At 36.4% G+C, this 14,275-nt stretch overlaps 1 protein-coding gene across 6 annotated transcripts in view; it reads left to right on the top strand.

The window, feature by feature from the left end:
* Nucleotides 1–14,275, top strand: part of RANBP3L (RAN binding protein 3 like) — a 37,400-nt gene that overhangs the window by 22,260 nt on the left and 865 nt on the right. For 4 of the 6 annotated variants that reach the window (XM_068177526.1, XM_068177529.1, XM_068177531.1 and 1 more), the window contains 6 exons: nucleotides 1,217–1,347; nucleotides 2,372–2,492; nucleotides 3,039–3,181; nucleotides 4,557–4,749; nucleotides 8,755–8,819; nucleotides 9,174–9,784. In XM_068177526.1, the coding sequence (XP_068033627.1) occupies nucleotides 1,217–1,347; nucleotides 2,372–2,492; nucleotides 3,039–3,181; nucleotides 4,557–4,749; nucleotides 8,755–8,801 (635 nt within the window). In that variant the 3' untranslated portion in view covers nucleotides 8,802–8,819; nucleotides 9,174–9,784. Of the gene's footprint in view, nucleotides 1–1,216; nucleotides 1,348–2,371; nucleotides 2,493–3,038; nucleotides 3,182–4,556; nucleotides 4,750–8,754; nucleotides 8,820–9,173; nucleotides 9,785–14,275 lie in introns of those variants that run through there. The other 2 variants (XM_068177527.1, XM_068177528.1) reach the window with 2 other exon arrangements.

The raw sequence follows: 14,275 nt of genomic DNA, 5'->3' as shown, positions 1-14,275 counted from the left end.
GAGGAACAGCTGAGGGAGCTGGGGGTGTTTAGCCTGGAGAAAAGGAGACTCAGAGGTGACCTTATCACTCTCTACAACTTCCTGAAGGGTAGCTGGAGCCAGGTGGGGTTGGTCTCTTTCTCCAGGCAGCCACTGACAGAACCAGAGGACACAGTCTCAAGCTGCACCAAGGGAAATGTAGGTTGGATATTAGGAAAAACTTTTTCACTGAAAGAGTGATAAAGTACTGGAATGGTCTGCCCAGGGAGGTGGTGGAGTCACCATCCCTGGATGTGTTTAAAAAACGACTGGATGTGGCACTCAGTGCCATGATTTAGCTGTGGTGTTAGGGAAGGGGCTGGACTCAATGAACTTGAAGGTCTCTTCCAACCTTGTAATTCTGTGATTATTTATTGTTTGAAAAAAAATGCAGCAACCTTTATGAATGCCTTGTGGACCACATTGTTGAATTAAAATTTTAGGCTGTCTGCTGCTTGCATTTTTCAAATTCTTGTATCATTACTCTGTTATTTTGGATCATAATTGTGGGACTGAAAGTTCTATACAGACAGATTTCAGGGCTTGTTTGTAACTCTGGTATGAGATTTTCTACTAAGCAAGCCAGGTAAAACTAGGCTGTGAGGGAGTCCCCAACAGCCCCTGTTGTGATCCTTCTTGACAAATTCTGCACTCCTCTTTACTAAAAGAGGTATTAGATCCTATGATATGTGTAAGCATTCTTACAAGTAAAAAATTCTAAATATAAAGCCCACAGAACACGTGTACAGATTATGCAAAGATACAGAGCTTTGTAACAATATTGTTCCTTTCAATTCTTGTCCTGTGTTCCTGTTAAATATTCATTGTATATGTATTATTATTCTGAATATTGGGATACTTGGCATAACAATATATCAGATGAGTTTAATTTGAAAATCAGCTTCCAAATATTTAGGCCTTGTTTCTGATTGTTTCTGTTTGTCCCTTGGGACAAACTTCTGCAACTATAAACAGTCCTGTTCAATTCTGTATGAGCCTTTTTAGTGAGGTATTTGTATTCCTGCCTTTTCCTCTAATGTTTGTTCCTTTGGCCAAAAACTTATTAATAACACTAAACAATGTCAGATACCACAGGTATTACTGAGGTCACATCCTGTGTGACCTGTACTAGTTTTGTTATCTTAAAAATATTCCCAAAATATTCCCTGTATAGATAGAATATTTTTCCCCCCTACAGAAAGACCTTTGTTGAGAAATACAACGCTAATTGATTCAGCAGCTGCTTGTGTTTCCAAGCCAGTGGAGAAAATCCTGTTAGATAAAGTTGAAGTTATAACTGGAGAAGAAGCAGAACAAAATGTATTGCAGGTGTGTATTTCATAAAACCTTGATGGTGAGTAGTTGTTAAAAAGTACATCTAGATCTATTGCAGATGCAGCAATCTGAAAATAACTTCAATTTATATTTTATATTTTTACTTTTTTTTAAGCTATGTGTCAGCTAACTCATTTTTCTGTAAGTTGGTACGTTCTTTTCCATATGATATTTGTTCATTTTGTAGTCCCTTTTAATAAATGACTATTTCAGTGGTATTTTATAAGCATCTACATAGTATACTAGCTGTAACCGCAACCTTGGAACTGGAAGTGATTTGAGTAAAGATGGGGTTTGTGAAAAAAAATTTTGGGGGAAAAAAGCAATGTGTTGTTAAAGTGATTTGTTTTATAGTTCAGCTAAAATAGCAATTATCTTTCCAGCCTTGCAAGGTGTATCTTTTTATTCTTTGTCTTCAAAATATTATTTTCTCAGAAAATAGCAATTGCAATTAAAAAAATCTTACCATTATTTTTTTTTTTGATTAATTCTTCTGTCTTGGCAGAACACAAAAGTTTTACTGTCTTTAGAACAGTACTCTTCTAGTAGCAGTACTGGTATCCTGCTGCATAGGATTTGTAATGAGTGTGGAAATAAGGTTGTACAACTTTTGCAACAAATTTAGATATGATGGTGGATATCACAGACTGCTGCTACACTTAAAAACACAGCAGCAGCAAAACTGAAGGGCCTCAGCAACTCCCTCAACAGACAAACAGTTAATGAAGGTGAAATAATTGAAAAATTAAACTGGGACTCATGCTGAATGTTTTCTATGATGAGAAAAGAGTTCACAGATCTAAGAGCCCTTTCATTTTAAGTAATAAAGGTGATATATCTATATATCTATGTATCGATAATATCTATGTACCTTTTTGCACATGCCATGTAATACAAGGATGTATTAAAAGCCATATCAAAAGTTTTACAACCATAAAGTTGTAAAAGTAAAGTTGTTATTTTAGAGCCAATAAAACTAGCATTAGCTGGCAGTTTTCATCATGTATTTCTCTTTCAGATTAACTGCAAGCTCTTTGTATTTAATAAGCTTTCTTTAAGCTGGACTGAAAGAGGCAGAGGATCCCTGAGGCTTAATGACACTTCTAGCAATAAGCATGGAATGTTGCAGTCAAGGCTAAGTATGAGTTAAATAATGAGATATCCCATACAGAAAACACCAAATAACTTATATTATTGTTGGCCAGAGTTTATTTCAGAACATTTAAATCTAGAGAAGATTGTTATATTTAAGTCAGATTGCTGAGAATATTTTTACCTGATAAATTTTTCTGTGTTACAGACTGAGGAACTAGGCTCACATATATTGTTGGGTTCTGTGTACTTCTCTGCTGCACTGTGTCTTCAGCTCAGTCACCAGTCTAACAGTTTGCTCTTTGCTTGTTCTGCTTTTTCAGCAGCACTGTTTCAAGACTCTTTTGAAATGTTGTTCTTACTGCGCTGTCACTTTTTTGTACTGTATTGCACAGTTTCAGCAGATTATTTCTTTTGTGTGCCAGACATATTGGAAGAAACAAATATATTTGGATATTAAAAAAACCCATCACTCAGGGTAAAAACCCGTATCAGGGTTTTATACCAAATTAAAAAGAGTAATTGATGAAAATATTAGTTTTTAGGAGAAAACAGCTGCAGCATATCTTATCATATTAACCTTCTTATTTTAGTTATGCGAAATCAAGGTAGCTTGAGACTGATTCTCAACACCCAGCTCTGGGAGCAAATGGTTATAAAAAGAGCAAACAGAAAGAGCCTGTGCTTCACTGCAACAGATCAAGAGGACCATTCTATTCAAGTATTTCTAACTCAGGTGAGTAGGAGACAACAGCTCTACCCAAAACCCCACTTCATCTAGAATTTTGAAGGGTTGCTGAAGGTTGGTTTTAGCAAATGGCCTTCATGCTCTATCAGACTATCCTCAGCTTAGATGTTACATGGCTTTTATTATGTGTTAGAATGTGTTAGAATGATAATTCCAAAAAACAGGTGTGATGATGATATGATCTGGCCTTAAGACAGACATTTCCAGACTCTGGTTCATGCCACCAATGGAATGGGTATCATTCCAGTAACATGCAGAAATGGTTCTTTTTTAATGGAAGGAATACACTGACAATTTCCTCACAGGTAGTTAAAATTTTTAAGTTACTCTGGTAAAAGGCAGCAGTTTTCTGCCATGATTCTCAACACAGCACTTGCAATAAATCCATCCAGTGTAGGACCTCCATTTCTCAGTTGAGAAGAATACAGTGTTTCAATATCCCCCTGTGTAAGACAATAGTCTTGGGAACCCTGATTTTCTCCGACAAGGGCTAAATTGGAGATGGAATTGTGCTGGACTTATTTGCAAATAAAAAGCACATATGTCCCAAGTAGGAAAGTGAGAACATCCAGATGAGTATAAGGATGTTTACAGTTTCCCTAGTAGATCTTTCTAGGAAGGATTCAGCTTGCTGGGAAAGACAAATATTTCCAGGAAGTGTCACATATCATACACAAGCAAAGCACCATGCACTGTATATGCAAGTACTGTAAATCTGTCACTTCCTAACAGGGAATGACTTAACTATGGATATGCTGGACTGCTGGTCTGCATGTGAGAATTATAAATGTCCTGATTTCCAGGTGTGCTGCATTGTTTTCATAGAGCGTGTAATTTACATTCTGTAAATTTGTCTTGGCACTACTGAGCAGTAAAAACAGACATGTATGAGGAAATCACAATATATGAGAGCAGTATGGGTGTGACAAGGGTTGCAGGAAGCTGCTGCTACAGTCACTGAAGAGGGTGGTACCCATCCCTACAGTATCCACCTGGTGACTGTATGTATTAACATGTCAGGGCCTTCCTACTTCTAGAATCAAGCTCAGGAATCATCTGAAATACCAAATACTCCATAAAAACTGAGCTGTTCTTCAGGGAAAGTAATTCTATAGCTCATGTTTCTTGTAACTATACAGAAAATAATCAACAGCTGCATATAAAGCTCACACCACATAAATAAACTTCACATTATTTGTATTGGCATTAGTATTTGGATGTTAATTATTAAGTGTGAATCTTAAGTTGACTGTTTTGATTAGAAAGGACAAAATACAACTCTTTCATTATTTTTTTAAATGAATTTTTAAAAATAGAGATTTTTATCAGTTGTTTTGGACTGTACACATTTTATGTTCTGCAGGCAAGTTCAAAAGACACTGAACACCTGTATGCAGCAATACATCATCGCCTTGTGGCCTTGCGAAGCTTTGCTGAGCAAGAGCCAGATGCTCATCAAGTAGATACAGAGTCAGAAACAGCTTTTCAGCCATCAAACTGTGATAGTGATGATGAAGATGATGAAGAACTAACTCAAGTGAGCAGCACTGGATCTGGTAAGCAGAGGCTTTGCTGGAAATGTGTAATCCTTTCAGGGTTAAAGTAATGAAAATTTAACTTTTTTTTATGCTGACTATAACTTTTATCTGATACAGATACCCCTTTTTCAGGTAGAAATAGGGTAATTCCTTTTAGTATTCTGACTTATTACTATTAAAATATAAGATTTTGCCAGCTCAAGTATCTATACATATTTCTAGCCATGGAATACTCTTGACAAATGCTTGAGGTTTAAAAAATTTTATATTATCAAGCATTATCTAAATGCTTTATCAGTATATTTCAGTAGAAATGACTAGAGATGTTGAGATACTGATGTTACCTTGAGTAAATTATGAGTCCATTCACATCAGTGACTAGCTTGTTGCTAAAACCCTGGAGCACAATGTGTTTACTAAGATATTTATAGTGTCGTGGTTAATTTAAAACATGTTCCTTTATCGGCTGTAACAACTACCTCGACTAGGAAATCTGCAGGACAACATTTACACACCAGTTCTGCCAGCTTTCTTCATAACAAAAATGTGGGTTTCTCAGAGAGAAAAATGCCACTAAAATAAGATATTAAGGCCTTAACGCTTCTTTTAATGCAACTCACAACAGGTCTGCAGCCACATTTTCAGACAGCAAGGCAGAAAGAGCTATTAGACTTAAAAGCTCTTCTATCCTACCAAAAGAGAAGTCATATTTCTGGAGCAAATTCACTGCTTGTGTCAAACCGCTACTGCAGATAGAGGAGCTTCCAATTAGGTGTGATTTTTCAACAGATGGACTACATCAGGCAACTTTGAGTTGTTGCTCACAGGATTAGTTTCCCTCTGCAACTAGGTAACATACTGTCCTTATATTATAAACATTCCTTTCAACAACTATTCATCAAGTATCAAGAAATTAACAGTAACAGCTGTAAGTACTGTTTCCCTAAGGAAACATTTTTTTTTCCCTTTATCATAGAATCTTAGACTATGCTGAATTGGAAGGTACTCTTAAGGAACATCGAGTCCAACTCCTGGCCCTGAACAGCACACCCCAAGAGTCACAACCTGTCCCTGAGAGCATTTTCCAAATGCTTTTTGAGCTCTGCCAGGCTGGCGCTGTGACCACTGCCCTGGGGAGCTGTTCCAGTGCCCAACCACCCTCTGGGGAAGACCCTTTTCCTGATACCCAACCTAAACCTCCCCTGACACAGCTCCAGGCCATTCCCTTGGGTGCTGTCACTGATAACCACAGAGAAGAGATGTTTCTGCTCCTCCTCTTCCCCTGATGAGGAAGTTGAAGACACGCATGAGGCGTCCCCTCGGTCTCCTCTTCTCCAGGGACAACAAGCCAAGTGACCTCAGCTGCACTTCATACAGCTTCCCCTTAACGCCATTCACCATCTTGGTTATCCTCCTGATAGACTGCAATATCTTTACATCCTTCTTATATTGAGGTGACCCAAAACTGCAGAGTTTATAATAACTTGGAAATTTTGGATGGAGCTTGATTCCTTCCCAAAATTCCTAGTAAAAACTCTTTATTGTTTCAGGAAAAAAAAAAAAAAAAAAAAAAAGAGGGGAAAAGGATTTTCAAAGCAGTACAGGAATACAGATATACAAGTTAAATATTTATTTTGATTTGCAGAGACTTCTGATACAAATATTCAGATGGCAGCCAGCAAACAGACTCTGAAATGTGTGAGGTGGTGTTTTTCCTTGTCCTTTCAGTTTAACCATCTGTGCCTCATTTATTCCAGTTTGTAACAAGAGTTTTAACAATCTCTTTCAAGCACTTTTTTAATGGCTTCTAGATCTTCTGCTTATCTTAATCTCTTCTCAGAGCCACAAGGTTTTAATTTGCATGCATTTCAGTTACTGGTATCCAAGTCACTCTCCACCTTCAGACATTCAATCTCACTCATGACTGTCCCTGGAGCTCCCTTTTACCAAAATGGAAGAATAATAGGCCTTATGGGTTTTGAACAACAAGAGGTCAATTTTAAATATCAGCATAGAAATGTCCATTTAGATATAAGAAAACAGAGCCTGGCTTTTTAAGAGTATTAGTTCTAATTTTTAAATTTTCATTCTTTCATTTTCATTGAAGGGTGTATGTGAATAAGTAATCTTATTTTTATTGATGTAAGTCAGTTTCGGAGATTACCGGTCCTTAAGAATATATAAATGTTAAGAAGCTTAAGTCCTTATGGACTGTTTCTTTACAAGAGATACAAGAATTTACAAAAAATGCCTCCATTTTATGTCATTCCATTCTATTTGTTTTTTTTCAACCCCCCCTACAGTGGTTTTCTTTTCTTAATATAGCAATTTCCTTCTTGTTAAAATGAACTCACACAGTTGCCTAGATGATGTATTTCATGACACTGTAAAAGACATCAAAAATTAGATCTTTATTATCTTTATAGTATCTTTACAATAATTGTCTTTAGTGCTTGAGACTGAAGAAGAAAGCAAATATGATACACTTAGTAAGTGAATTATGGACATTTAAGTGATTCTGTATATTTACAAGACTTTGTTTTAGGCATTCTTTACAGAAAATTCTTAATCTACAGTATGTTAATGCTATACATAGACAATGTGTAAGATAGTAGAGATTTTTGTATGATTTTATGAGCCAGTATAGACATTTATTCCAATATTTTTAAAATTCCTAGTTGAATTGCTTTACTTTCAGGTAGAGATATTAATTTCATAAAGTCCATAAAGAGAAATTTGCTGTGCCTGATATTTTTATCAGATCATATTTCACCAGTTACAGCCTGAATATTTTTACCAACAAAATGGTCTGTAAATCTAAGTGGAGAGAAAAAGAACACTTAATCTTTAAATAGATTTTGAGATGGGATGGGATCAGTAAGACTTTGGAATGTATTTAGCTTTTCCCTCTGACTATAAAGTAGCTGAGGAAGTGAATTTAGACTAAAGAGTAAACTTCTTGGCTGACCAAAGTCAAACAAGTAAAGTACCTGGGAGGTACAAGGACAGCACTGTCACTAGGCAAAGAAAAGTTTTATGCATTACTCCTTATACTCCACCTCACAAATCTGAAATCTGCTCCTAACTTCATTCTGATTGAGGGATCATCTCTTTTGATTGAGGTGACCTTTCTGTAATTTTATCTTAGAAGCTATTAGAAGGAATTCAAAGATTCTGCAATCTAGGACTAGGTAAGTCCCAAGAAGTCTTTCCATACCCAGCCACATACCTTATGAGAAAAATCACAGTGTGCAAAGACATTAAGAGTGAATCCCATATGGATCCACAAAGAATTGTGTGGATTTTTGAGACTACCAGTATTGAGAGCCAGTAGTCTCCAAACACCAGAAGTGTGTTGGTCCGAGAACCAGAGAGTATCATAACATAGAAATGCAAAAGCACATGCATTTACAGAACTGAAGAATGTTTTACTTTAGGGACATTTTCTGGTCCACTATACATGTACTTCCCATCTCAGTTTCATTAGGACTCTCTCTTATGCTGGAGTTTACCAGGATTTTAAATGTTACAAGAGCTTTCTTTCTATTTTGCAGTAAAGAACTTTTAAAGTTCTTGAAGGAGCAACATCACAGTAACTCCTAAAAACCTGCTTTGTTTGGCATTTCTTGTCAACTTACTTTAAATTCTCATCAATTGTTAAGGATTCCAAACTCTAAAGCTAACACACACATACCTGATAGTGATTAAAACTGAGGAAGAAGGAAAAGTTAAGAATTAACTTCTTTGTTGGAGTTTCTGTATTCTTTTCAGCAGGCACCAGTAATACCTAAAGCAGAGAAAAAAGACACTCTGTGATTGGTTTTAAATGCTCCCCTATCAGGAAAAAGAAGGGGGAAGATCAGACTTAATATTCTGACAAACACAAGCTTTCATTTCACTTGTAAAAGATTTTAAACTCTTAGTAAGTATTTAAGGATGGCCAGATGGTAGCAGCAAAGCAGACACTCTGGTAGTGGTATTATGCGTCTGATATTATTGGTCAGTTCTACCTGCTTTGTGCAGATGAGTCAAAGTCACAGAGATTATGCACCAAAACCACTTTCTCATAACCAATGAGCTGTTTGAAGGTATGTTGGATTTCTCACAGTTTTCTGAGCATCTGTAATGAAATCTTAAAGCAGTGTACCCTCCATAGAGCGAGATACTTGGCATCCTGGGTACACTGCCCTACCAAAACATCAGATTCCTTAGTGTTTTTTGTGCTTGTCTTTATTGACTCGGAGGGTCATAGGCTTCATTCACAATTCACATGCTCAAATATTTGTGAATAATCCTCTGTTATCTAGTTACCTATTTACCTAAACCAGGAACTGATCATATCCAAACTTTAACCTACTGCTTTGGTATTATGAAATGCTGAATTGTTTCAAAATATGAATAAGCTCAAATAAGCATGATTTTTTCAATAAATTCTTTTTCAGATCATTCTAGATGGAACCGCAGGCGGTCTGTTATCTGCTCATGATATCTGCCAGAGGTTAAAACAGCTCAGTTGGGAGCTCATCTTCCCAAAATGTCTAAGCTGACTCATCAACCCCTGGAGGGAGGAAATCAGATTAACATTACTTTATTACATTTAAGTAGAGATTAATTTTAGAGACAGCTTAAATTTAATTCATTGAGAAAAAACTTCAGATGCACTATTGAGGATTCCAGGCAACCTGCTTCGCACTGAGATGTGAATAACACCATGGCTTCCAAATAGTCAAAAACTGTTACAAAGACTTTCAATTTTAGAATGAAATATATTTAGATACATTATTAGAGTAAGGAATTTTATAGGGAATAAGTACTTGTTCATCATATTGATGGATAATACCACATAAGCATGAACTAATAATATATGTGAACAGATATTTGTTACTTTTAATCTATTATTTAAAAGATACATTTGGAAAGCTTTAAATTTTGCTTCACTGAAAACATTTATTTAAAATTGTGTGGTAATATTCAGCATCCTGTTTGCAAGCACATGCAAGCAAAACCTGCGGTGGCAGTTCAGCATGACGAAGGCCTATGGAAACTAGCTTTCATACAAGGGGTTTTATTTAATGTTTATTTTGAAAATATCTGGAGTGGTATACTTGCTGCAGAATTTTATTTAAGGGAAAAGAACCATGATCTGCATCTTTCAGCTGTACGCACCAAAAGAATTCACCATGAAGAAGTAAAAGCCCATTCTAAGGGCTATATGAGCTTTAAAATTTTAAGTGTATCTGCTTGCTCATGAACTCCTTTCTAGCTGAACAAAACAAACACCTGCACTTGTGTATATTAATTGTCCATTTAATATACAAAAATAAATGCATGCATAGTACAACAAGATATCTACATTTTAAAAAATCCCTTAAATGTGTGAGATTATCTGAAATTACTTCTGCCTTAGGTGTTGCTATCCCTAGCAGCATCATTCGCGTATGTTACAAATTCTCATGTGCACAATAATCCCAACAGTGGCCAAGACACAGTTGCTCTGTAAAAGTCATTCCACAAACTAATGCCATCTACCTAAACATTTTTGTGAGAAAAAAACTCCAATTCACCTGTGAATTGAGACATGCAGGGTAATTCATAAGCCCATGCACAGTAACACACATCACTTGTGTTCCATGTTTTCATTCTGTCAAAAATAGAATTTGTCTGTAATCTCTCCACTGCCACTTCCTGGATATCCTGCATATTGTTTGTCATCCTCAGAGCTGAAACAATGTTCTGAAATATCTCAAGTCCTTTTAATTAAGGTAATTGTAATGATTTCTCAATCTAAAACGCTGCAACACACCTGATCAGTGAAGTTACAATTTCATGTTTTCCCATCTGAACATGGTATGAAGTTGGAACAATACTAGTTTCTTCCTGGATTCTCAGTGCACTGCCAAGAGTAGTATCCAGATTAAACTGAAATGTTGTCTGGATTACACGGAATGTAATGGCCTACCAAAATTAGCACTTGTCTGACATTGATTTAGCATCTGGATGACAGTAAATTTAAGTGGAACTTGATTTTTGCCTTCAGGAAAAAGGGAGTGCTTCCCAACATAGCACCTGTGTCAAACAGTGAAGCATGGGGATTCTCTTTTACTCCAGTCTGCCAATAACAAAAATATTGTTTCCATAATGAGCTGTACATTGTGTCCTTTGTTACCAGCCTTACTCCTGACCACAACAATATTTACATCACTGACCTTCATATTTCATTGCTGCAACTCATCCTCAGGGACAAAGCTCCATGTTATAAAAACTCAGGCAGTTGTAAAACACAGCAGACGTATGTATTTAGCAACAGGTCATGGTGATACGTTTACCCTGGAGTTCAGCTGGCTATGCACTGAATGCAGAGTTTGATTTCAAAGTCTGTCCTGATAATCAAAGCTTTCTGTGAAACAGGATTTAAGCACCTTAGTGACATGACACCCCTCTAAATTCTACTACAGCTGTAAAATCCTTGGTAAATGAGGGGGGTTTATAGGGCAGACAACAGAACTTCTTCAAAGACAGGACTTAAACTTTGTAATTTGCTCCCACAGCATACAGAACAAAGTTTATAAATAAAAGTTCTTTTGATCTGCCTCTTCCCAAGATCCTTACATGTATACACAAGTATACATATAAACACACACACTCATGTGCACACACACTCAAACATGAAGCTTCATCTCCTAAAAGCTGAGGAGGAAGAGATGTTTATTTTAAAGACATTGGATACTTTGGTAATAGAGGAAAAAAATTTTGCTCTTAAGAACCTAATTATGTGTTCTCTTTAGTCTCACTGCATCAAAATTCACTGTTCCTCAAGCCTAAAAGTACACCACTATGTAATGTATTAACTTGGTTTTAAAAATGTAGTTTGTCATTTTATGACACCTGGAGAGCAATTTCCATGCTTCAACAATAAACAATTTTCTTACCACTTAAATTTCTGTGTAACTAGGAGTCTTATTTTGTGTCCCAGTTAGAGCTTTCATGAGTTAGAGTTCCATGCTGCAGAATCTCAAGCCTGCTTTTCTAAGGAAACAATATGTAAGTGGTTGTGCAGGCCATCCTCCTGTCAGACCCACACTGAGTCCACTGTTCAGTTTCAAAGAATTGCACAGGAGCTAGATTCCTCTAAGACTATTTAAATTCTTCATGAAAACTGGCAGTTGCTGTGTGACAGAAATCAGAGAAAGGCATCCTTTGAGGAAAAGGTTTCAAGGTAAGCTTGGTATTTTCTGTGATGCTGGTGGGCCTGAGTGGTGTTTTTCTGCTTCTGTACAAGCTACAGAACTTTCTGGGAGGGAGGAGAAACAGAGCATGGAAGGATGGGTCCCTTTAGCCTGAAGAGATGTGTAGAGATGTGACCCAAACCCATATCAAACTAGACACAATTTTTTTTTTCCAGATAAATTTCTATCTATTTATGAGAAACGATTTCGTATACATAAGGGATGTAGAGCTGGAAGATCTTATATATTCATACGGAAGTAATTTTCCCAAGGAGGGGAAACTAAAAGTTCATAATAATAATAATATATTCTACTAAGATTAGGAACTTCTAGCAGAATCTACTTGGATGGGACAGACTGAATGTCCGACTTTACATTCTGGAGGCATTTGTATCTCTTCATAAATCTTGTCCCTCAGGTCTTTATGTCATGCTCTTTAGCGACCTCTGAAATAGTTTTGGCAGACTGTATAAAGTTAAGAGTTAGGTAATATATCTACTGAATAAATAAATACAGGAAAAACTTCTAGCACATTTGCTTTCACTACTAGTGACAGCCAGTAGGACATGGACAGGGAGGGAAAGAGCATCCTCTTTTCCCTTAGATGGGTTTTAGAGGCCTTACCACAGGGCCATGCTGGCAGGAAAACTTAGAAAAAGCATGCACAGCCCATTATACAGCAGTTCTCTGTCTAAAAAGTGGACTTCAAATCAGAACAGTTTGTGTTTCACAAACACTGAAGTTATTAGTACAAAATAATATGTCTGCAGCTTTTTGAGCATATTCAAATTGCTTCTGAAATGTTGGAAGTCAATTGTGTTAGACCACTTGAGGGATGGTGTAGTTTGCTTTGCATAAGCAAAGAGTGGGAAGAAAAGTAAAAAAGTAAATCTCTGATAATTAAAATATGTTCTAATGGAAGTGTGGACAAGAAAGCCTACTCCTCTCATTGGTTTTGTGTAAAAAAAAAAAAAAATCAGTAATTTGCATTGATAAGAATAGCTGCCACTTACTATGCTTTTCCTTAAGCTTCCTCCTTGATTTTGTAATTTGGAATTTCTGAAACAAATTACCTGACTAAATTACATGACTCAACTATGCAATCAGTGATGAGGGTATATATGTTGCAAGCACAGTGCAAGCACATGGATAGGATCTGGGATTAGAAATTCTATCAGACTACACTTGCGAATACGTTCATCTACATGCCTTGTAAGATTCTGTTGTGTTGCATGAGTGACAGTCTCTAAGCGTTAGTCTGGAGTTTTCCCCTGGATTATCAGAATTAACAGCTGCAGTCAACTGGTCTCAAAATCCCAGGACTTGGATTTATGAAATGTTACAGTGATGGTGTGTTTACCTCCTGATCTGTGAATGCACCTAACACTGACAGCATCACCATTTTAAACACAAACAAACCACAATAATTTTCCGGTACCGTAGCACTGAGGGCCGCATAGAATAAGTCTAGATGATGCAAATAATTGGATAAATTAATGATATGCTGGTTATTAATTAAAATGTCATAAAAAGGCATTATTCAGAGACTTTAAGAAGGAGTAGAAATGAATAGCTGTCCCAGACTGTAACTGCACTACAAGCAACATATACATTCTTTTGGGTGGAAATAAGCTACATATGGAGATTATCTTATATAAAACAGCTGACACAGCTGTGCGTTGCCGATTTTGAATCTAGTGAAATAGTTTAGGGAATAATTTATTGTTTATGTAGAGATTTTTTCCAGTTACTTTGTTCACAGAATGTAGCTCCTTGGTGTCTAAAATGGGCATTTCTCTGAAGCATTTTTCTAACTTCAGGCAGTATTGAGGCATCTGTTTCCATGAAGAATTTTTAAGTACTTTATGCCCAAACCAAAGCTGGTTTTGGTTAGCCAGTGGTTCAAAAGGTTATTACAGTGGGAATTCACTCCTAGTCCATATTTGTGTCCTACAAGGATACCAGGTTTAAATGCCTATAATTATTTATTTAATTTTGCATGAATGAAACTGTCCCTTAATCTACTGGGTATATTGGTTTAAAGTCATTGAAAATGGGGCATGAAGACATGTCGTATGTCACAAACTGACATATATCTCTAAATAGGTAAAGGGTCATTTGACAGATATATGTCTTCTTGCTGTATATCAGGTTTATGTTCAAATCAAAAACTGTAGTGAGGGAGGGGTTAGTGTTTAATTAACATTTTGTAAGTAGGTCCATTTATAAAGTAACATGCAAACTGTACGTAATATTTAACAAACTGTATTTTATATGTTATAGAAAGTTTAAATCCTTTTCCAAAAAGACAATGGGGT

Source organism: Anomalospiza imberbis, chromosome Z (genome assembly GCF_031753505.1).
Source record: "Anomalospiza imberbis isolate Cuckoo-Finch-1a 21T00152 chromosome Z, ASM3175350v1, whole genome shotgun sequence".
NCBI classification, from domain to species: Eukaryota; Metazoa; Chordata; class Aves; order Passeriformes; family Viduidae; genus Anomalospiza; species Anomalospiza imberbis.
This window is presented reverse-complemented; position numbering and strand designations above follow the sequence as displayed.